This window comes from Neopelma chrysocephalum, unplaced genomic scaffold (assembly GCF_003984885.1).
Source record: "Neopelma chrysocephalum unplaced genomic scaffold, ASM398488v2 Primary Assembly neopelma1_22b, whole genome shotgun sequence".
Lineage (NCBI taxonomy): Eukaryota > Metazoa > Chordata > Aves > Passeriformes > Pipridae > Neopelma > Neopelma chrysocephalum.
This window is the reverse complement of record NW_020897690.1, coordinates 9,461,494-9,469,037: the sequence shown is the minus strand read 5'-3', so window position 1 is coordinate 9,469,037 and position 7,544 is coordinate 9,461,494. Positions and strand designations below refer to the sequence as shown.

Genomic DNA, 7,544 nt, shown 5'->3' with positions numbered 1-7,544 from the left:
TCCTTTCCCTTTGTATACTTTAGCCATAAGCAGAAACAAAGAAATTAGAAATAAGTCACAGTTGATTAATTTTTTTTAAGAAATGGTGGATTTAAAGAATGCTAACTCAAATAGAGAGCCACTTCACACCCAATATAAATAGTTTATAGGAAACATGCATATATTCACATCACCCTCTCTACACATATTCATGTATATATACAAATGCCTATTTACACGTATGTGTGTATTTAAAGTTTAAGTATAATGGAACAACCCAGAAGGAATTAATTTATGCAAAGCGTATCTTTGCAACGTGTTTAAATTGCTTACTCATTTTATGGTCTATGCTCTACCGGTGAAATTAGAGCTGTCCTCATTTTCTAAATAATAAATTAATATTTTAGGGGAAATGAACGAAAAACACAATGTTGTTGCAGACTAGTCTGGTTTTATTTACAATTAGAGATATAAATTAGTAAAGAATTCTCCTTAAACAACCGAAGATTGTATAACCATCAACGTTTCAAATAAAAACCGGGCAAAATTTATTTACAAAAAGTTCAGATTCCATTGCAATACAACTTGCATAAATTACTAGAAGCTTTATATCATTACAAAAATAAATATCAAATTTGTTTTCACTTTGTAAGGACTCAAGTTCTCCAATCACATCTTTATTATCTCTACTGTATACATCTTTTACAAATAATTTTACAATAAATCCTAGCACACCTATCGAATAGATACCGTGGCAATGAAGTGATCAATTCAAGATATCCTGAGAAAAACAGATCTGTTTTCAAAAGTCACACATACATTGGGGAAACTATACTATACCAGCAAACTTACATATGTCCAACAAAATTCTGTTTCAATAATTAGATTCTGAAGATTTAATAGTGCTCTGTGGTCTTCTTTTATACAGTGGCACCAGATGTGATCCGGATTTAGAGATTTGTTATATATATTAGCTCGGGGAGAGATGATGGCTTGCTGACTTTTTTCAAAGCAATTGTGACACCTACCTGTGGACCAAGGAAAAAACCAGATCATCCAAAAATCCTTGAATTACACTCTAACACCATTAAAAGGTGGGGGGGAGGGGGCAAGGAAGCAAGGCGAAAATTTTATTCTACTAATTTCTTCTAATAAAAAAAGGTAATTGAAAAATATCGGCAAGGTGATTTTGTTGCTGTCTTTTTAGCTCTAAATAGTGAAAGTATTCAGAGTGCCTTTGCTAGATAGGCAAGACGCTAGTCACAGATAACATACCTTGCTTAGGATGCATGTTGGTCTCTAACAATTGTCCCTTTTTATATTAAATACGCAGTCACTTCATGAAGCCCCACTCAGAATGTACAATTATAGCTCTGCCACGTGAGCACAAGCACTTCGTTTTTAAATAACAATACTTTCAAAGGTGTTTTGGGTTTTTTTTAAGATTTCTTTCCATAAAGTTTAAATAGTCCCTACGGCTTTGTCTTACACAAGCGAAGAGTATGCAAAGTGAGGGAACTGACTAACCTGACTTGAAAATTAAGACAAACCTGAGAAAGAAAAGTCGTAATAAGAGGCTTAAAAAAACAGCACAAAAATAGTGTCTTACTTTGTAATCAGACTCGTAAGTAATGAAGCAATAAATTAACGTTAAGCAAGTCTAGAACTGTGCAGCATGTCTCAGACTTGATGCCAAATGATCAGTGTAATAGAAAATGTTCTCACTTACTTGCATTGCTGTGTGATTGCACTTCTATAGGTATGGTTGTACTCCTACTGTGCAGACTTCAGTGGGATCTGTCAAAATATAACCATCAGTTAGTCACAGGACACAGCCAGCTAACTAGATTATACAGTCTGTGTAGGTCCCAACCCTCACTGGTGCAGAATTTGTAGCTAGGTCGTTTAAAAGGCTGGCCAATATTTCATAATTGCCTGTATCTCGAGTATTTTGTTAGAATAAGCTGACAACTATATTAGTGTAAAACTTTTTCAGAAAAACAAACAAACAAAATAAACAAAAAAGGAAACAGTTAAAAAATGTCACGGTCCACGTAATTTCACGTCCAAGGTCAGCAATTATCTGAACTCAAAGCTGAAAAAACCCCGTGAGAATACTGGAAACAAAGAGAGCCAAACCAGTTTGTCAGGAAAAAAAAATTACAGGCAATGACACCAGTGCTCTCTGGATAGCTTTGAGTTTAGTTTTCCTTTTAAAAAGGAATTTTTTTAAAAAATAACTTTTTAAAGCTGTGTCTGTAGCGTGTAAGACTGATCTAAGAGTCGCCTTTTACATTTCCTCTCTCGGTTCTTAGAGGCTGGTACTGATACGACGGCGACATGCCGTTTTTAATCCCCAGATTATTTGAGTGCCCGTCTTCGCTCTGGCAGCGGTGGGAGTGCGCTCGCTGTTTTCTTCAGAGAAGGTTTCAGTATTTACAGTGCATAAGGGGACGTGTACTGGTCGGGGAAGGAGAACGAGGGAGAAGAGGGAAGAAAGAGGCAGAAACAAGTCACCTACCTTTCTTAGAGTCATAGCTAGAGGGCCTGTAATGTTGTTCTAGCTGGTTAGTGATCGTTTTCAAAGAGTCACTGCTCTGTTTGTGGACAGAGCTGGCGTTTAGGACAGTCTGACTTAGTCCCTCGTTTGAAGCCACTGCTGTGGAGTTGTATCTCAGGATTCCCTGGCTCTGGAGAGCGTTAAAGTTCCCATAGTTTGTGTAATTGCTATAAAAAGGCGAGGTGTAATAAATATGCCTCCCCAGGAGGGAGGAGGGCGAGTAGGCAGCGCTGTGCGGGACGGAGGCGGGGGTGGCCGAGGACAGCGGGCCAGGCTGGCAGCCTTGGCCCAGGGTCTGACTCTTGAGGTCCGAGGTGGCGATTTCGGCTAGCGACCAGAGCTTGGGCTTGCTGGCCGGCGTCGGGGGGCCGGGGGAGGCGCGGGGGCCCAGCGCCGCCTTGCTGGCGCTGCGGGCGGCGTCGGCGTGCGGGTGGCCGAGAAGCGGGGCCTCCACGGCCGCCAGCGGCGAGGAGGTGGCGGGCTTGGCCGGTGGGTCGCGCTCCCCTCCGCCGCCGTCATCCTCCTCGATGTCCTCCTCGTCCTCCTCCTCCTCGTCCTCTTCCTCTTCCTCGATGTCCTCGTACTTGTCCTTGCACTCCGAGCCTGACTCGCACAGGGGGTCTCCCGCTCGGCATGGCAGCTTCTCGCCGTCCGACTCCGCGGAGCAGGAGTGGTCCGTCAGGGAGTCGACTTGCAAGCTGATCCCTGCGGGGGCCCGCCGGGCACAGAGAGGCAGTCAGGAGAGGCGGCAAAACAGAACAGGAGAGGGGCGAGCCAGGCCACCACCGCGCCACCGCGGCGGGCAGGCAGACTCTAGCCATCCCGGCCTTTTCCCATTCCGACGATCATCCAACCCCACGGGCTGGGTCCGCCGCGGTACCCTCAGCACCTCCCCCCTTGCCCCCCCAAAATGCCGCCGTCCGCCGCGGCACCTCCGCCCGCCGCCCCCCGCCCGCCTCGGCCACCGGCACTGCGCGGCGACAAGCTCCCGAAGCAGCCGGTGGAGACGGGACGGGAAAGGTTTGGGGGGCTCTTTTGTTAAACGCCGTGCCCCCTCCCCTACCGCTGCCCTGCTCCTGGGGGAACTCGACGGGGCGGGATGCGGCAACACTACCAGGGCCGCCGTCACCCCGCGCCTACCTTCGTCCTCCGCGGAGGTTTCGTTGCTCTCGGGCATCTTCTCGGGACTCTCCTCCTTATTCCTCGGCCCATCACCTTCGTCGTCGTCCTCATCCTCGCTCTTGTTCCGCGGGGCCCAGGTCATCTTGTTTTCCTTCTTGAGCCGCCGGCGCGCGTTGGCGAACCAGGTGGAGACCTGAGTGAGGGTCATCTTGGTGATGATGGCCAGCATGATCTTTTCGCCCTTGGTGGGGTAGGGGTTCTTGCGGTGTTCCTGCAGCCAGGCCTTCAGCGTGGCCGTGGCGTCGCGGGTGGCGTTTTTCCTGTACGCGGGGTCATTGAGCTGGTAGGGGTAGGCAGGGCTGCCGTACGGGTGGTAGCTGATGCCTCCGGTCATCCCCGTCGTATGGGCGTCGTAAGGGGAGCCCTAGACAGAACAAAACGGTGAGGTTGGCAATTTGTTATTGCTGATAGCCATTAGTGAGTTGTCAAGGCGAGATCGGCGGTTATATTTGTATTTCCCCGGGATGGTGTCTTGTATCCATATTCTATGAGGGGAAGAAACAGCACCCAAAGGCCATTAAGTTACGATCCCCCCCCTCCTTCCTCCGCCCAGCACACAGACACATGCGCTTAAAATCGGCGATGTTTTAATCTTTCTGACTAACTTCAGCTCCTCTTAATTGAACATTTCCCAATATAATTTTCGAACCGCGTAGACATTTTAAAGGTCCTACAGGTAGTGTCTTGATATCTACATTTCTCTCAAAGGTTCAAAAGATGTTTCCTTTTTAGCTATAGAAAATACAACAAAGCCACCACTTAGCAATTCACTGCACTAATGCATTGCAAATCCAATTTGCAAATCAGAAGATATGCACCGTTTCGAATTGTTCAAATGCGATGTAATTAGCATTTTAATTCGCTCTTTAACGTTTAAATTGCGCTTATTTAAGTCTGCATAATGCAAGAAAAGTTAAAGATATCGCTAAGAAACTCGCTAACTTTCAGCATGTCTCTGAACCCCGCAGACCGGGGAGTCACAGATTCAACATCACCCAGTATCCCGCATAGTTCACAACCTCGCTGTAACTTCCAGCCACTCGCCTACTGCTTCTCAGCAGGAAAAACAAGCAAGTGAGACCCTCAGATCTTTTATAACACCTCGAATAAAGACTGCACGACAATTTATGGACTGTATTTTACAGATGGAAAGCAAGTGGTTTCCCTGTCACTTTGCAGGGAAAGCAAACTACCCCGCTACCATCCTCTCCTAGGATATCGACAGCGGCTCTTGTCTCAAATTCCGGGCACAAGTCTTTGTGTGTACGGACTAGATACGTGTCTGACTCTCTGTGTGCGTGTGTGTTTATAAAACTGTATAACCATCTAGACGTGCAGTTTATTTATATTGTTCATAGTTTTATTTATATACTTTATGCACAGAATACACACAACACGCAATTGCAAATGCTCCTTAAACTAATAAGAAGAAAGTGAAATCCGAAACTGCGGCCACTACAACCATCTTGGGCTTAAGCGAAGCTCACAGATCGCAAACAGATGCTCCTTTTCATTCCCAAAATCCAGTTAAACCATTAGCACAAAACACACTGAAAGTAAATAAAACCACACGGGGATAAAGCCCCCAGCGCCTCTAAACACCGACTTAAAAAGAAAGAGAAAAAAGAGAGGAAAAAAAAGGAAGAAAGAGAAAAAGAAGCCCTCCCCTATGCTATCACAGTGAAAAGAATATATATATATATTCAAAATAATATTAAAAAAGAGAAGAGAGAGTGGAGGACGGTGGACACACACATGGAAACCAGGGGGAAGAATGAAAGTCTCCAACCCAACTGAGTGAGACGATCCGTATTTCCTTAATCAAGGCACCCTCCCGGCTTCTCAAACCTCCCGGAGAGCCCGGGACCCAGGCCCGCCGGCACGGCGCTTGGCTGGGTCGCGAAGCGGCGCCCCGGCCCCGGCCCCGGCCCGCCGCTCCGCTCCGCTCGCCTCCGTTCCGCTCCGCTCGGCCCCGGCCGGGTTGCAGGGCTGTACAGCGCGATGCGCAGCCGGCGTCGGCGGCGCGGAGGAGGAGGTAGTGCGGGGCGCCCGGTTGTGCGGCGTGGTGTCGGGGTCTGACGGTGAGTGTGTGAGGAGAAAGGCTGAAGATGATGAGGATGAGAATGCGGATGCTAATGAAGAAGGAGAGGGTTTCTCTTCGGTAGTTACCATGTAGGAGGGGAATCCCGTGGCGGGGTCTGTGGAGTACTGAAGCGGGCTGGTGAAGCCTGTGGCCGCCGCCTGAGCGGTGAAAGCTGCCGATCCCGGGTAAGGGCTGAACGCCGATCCCGACGAAGACCTGGCCAGCTCCTCGCTCCTGGGGGCCGCCAGCGCCGACGCCCCGTACGCCGGACAGGAGTACAGAGCCAGCGAGCCGGGGGGCTGGTAGAGGTAACCCTGAGGATAGGACATGGCTTGCACTGGCGTGCACAGGAGCAGGGAGGGGGCGAGGGTGACCGGCCCTGCTGCTGCCGCTGCTCCTGGCGCTGCTTTCGTGCTCTCCCTCTCTCCCGCCCGCCCTCCCGCTCCCTCCCTCCCTCTTTTTCCCTCCCTCCCTCCCTCCCTCCCTCCCTCTCTCTCTCTCTGTCTCTCCCCGGTCGGCTCTGTGCAGTTATGTAGAGAATCAGAGTTGTTTTATCCTCCCCCCCATGCGCACCAGATCAGAATAAAAACAAACAGGAGGGGAAAAAAAAAAGACACCCCCCCCAAAGGGCAAATTAATAGAGAGGCCAGAAATCTACCCCAGAGGGGAAGGGCATCTGGGAGAGATGGAAGATAAGAGGATTAATAGAAAGAGAGTGAGAAAGGGAAAGAAACAGAAGGGGAGAGGGGGAGCGAGAGAGAGAGAGAGAGAAGGGAGCCCCCGAAATCAAAAAAGTGGCTGCTGCATATGGAGTTCTCCCAGTCAGCCAGCCAGATCCCAGAGCGCCTGCGAGCCTGTATTTTGGGGGAAGTATAGAGTCTGGAGTGAAGAGTTGAGGGAAGCAGCACTCGAGTTTCTGAGGGACATTGGAAAACAGAGCTGTCCGTCACCGCCACTCATCTGCATAGCGCGGCGGGCCCGCCCCCTCCCGCTTCCCGGCTCCGTCTCCTCCCGCGGACGGCAGGCAGGCGGGCAACGAAGGCGGGCAGGCAACGAAAGCAGGCTTTGTAATGCAAGCCAGCCTCTCCGACTGCGAGCACGCTGCTGAAGCCAAGCGATGATACTGCTCGTCAGCTCCTCTCCGGACTCGCGGAGCCATGAATACTCTTTCGCACACCCTCCAGTACATCCCCTTTCTCCCTCGTTCTATATCCACCCGGAGAGCAGAAAGGCATGTGCGTGGTAGATTTCTGCATCCCCTCACGCACTCGGCGAAGCGCTGTACGCACGCACACGCGTGTTAGATGTGTGCATTTGCACGCATGTATGCGCGCAGGGCCAGGAGCGGGGGAACTGGGAAGTGCGCAAGGGGAGAGCGAGCACTTGGTAAAAGTACTGCCCTATATGGTAGGGAGAAGAGCAACGGCTCAAATCAGCAGATTCAGGATCGCTCTGTTCCTGGCAGCGAGAGCTTTACAGTTTTATAAGTTGCCACAAACAGTCAAGATCTAGTCATGGAACGCGTTTGCACATGAAGGGAAAAGAAAAATCCCCTCATCTTTCTGTCATTTCTATTCTTCCTGGGCTGGAGCATGGAGAAGAGGCCTGAATGACTCCTTCAAGGGGGCTAGCTGCCTTCTCCCCCAATCCCCTTTCCCCCTTTTTGCAGATCAGATAAATCTCCTAGAATACGGTCTCGATGAAATTAATTTCTTCTGCCTCCTCCCTTCAGCCCTGGAC

At 49.3% G+C, this 7,544-nt stretch overlaps 1 protein-coding gene across 1 annotated transcript; it reads right to left on the bottom strand.

The window, feature by feature from the left end:
* Positions 1–424: 424 nt before the first annotated feature.
* On the bottom strand, positions 425–6,234 carry IRX2 (iroquois homeobox 2). The gene is made up of 5 exons (XM_027677644.1): positions 5,891–6,234; positions 3,680–4,085; positions 2,501–3,244; positions 1,709–1,776; positions 425–1,007 (listed from the first exon to the last, which is right to left on the bottom strand). Exons 1-4 carry the CDS (start codon positions 6,131–6,133, stop codon positions 1,733–1,735), a joined length of 1,437 nt encoding a protein of 478 aa, XP_027533445.1. The 5' UTR covers positions 6,134–6,234; the 3' UTR covers positions 425–1,007; positions 1,709–1,732.
* Positions 6,235–7,544: the final 1,310 nt, after the last annotated feature.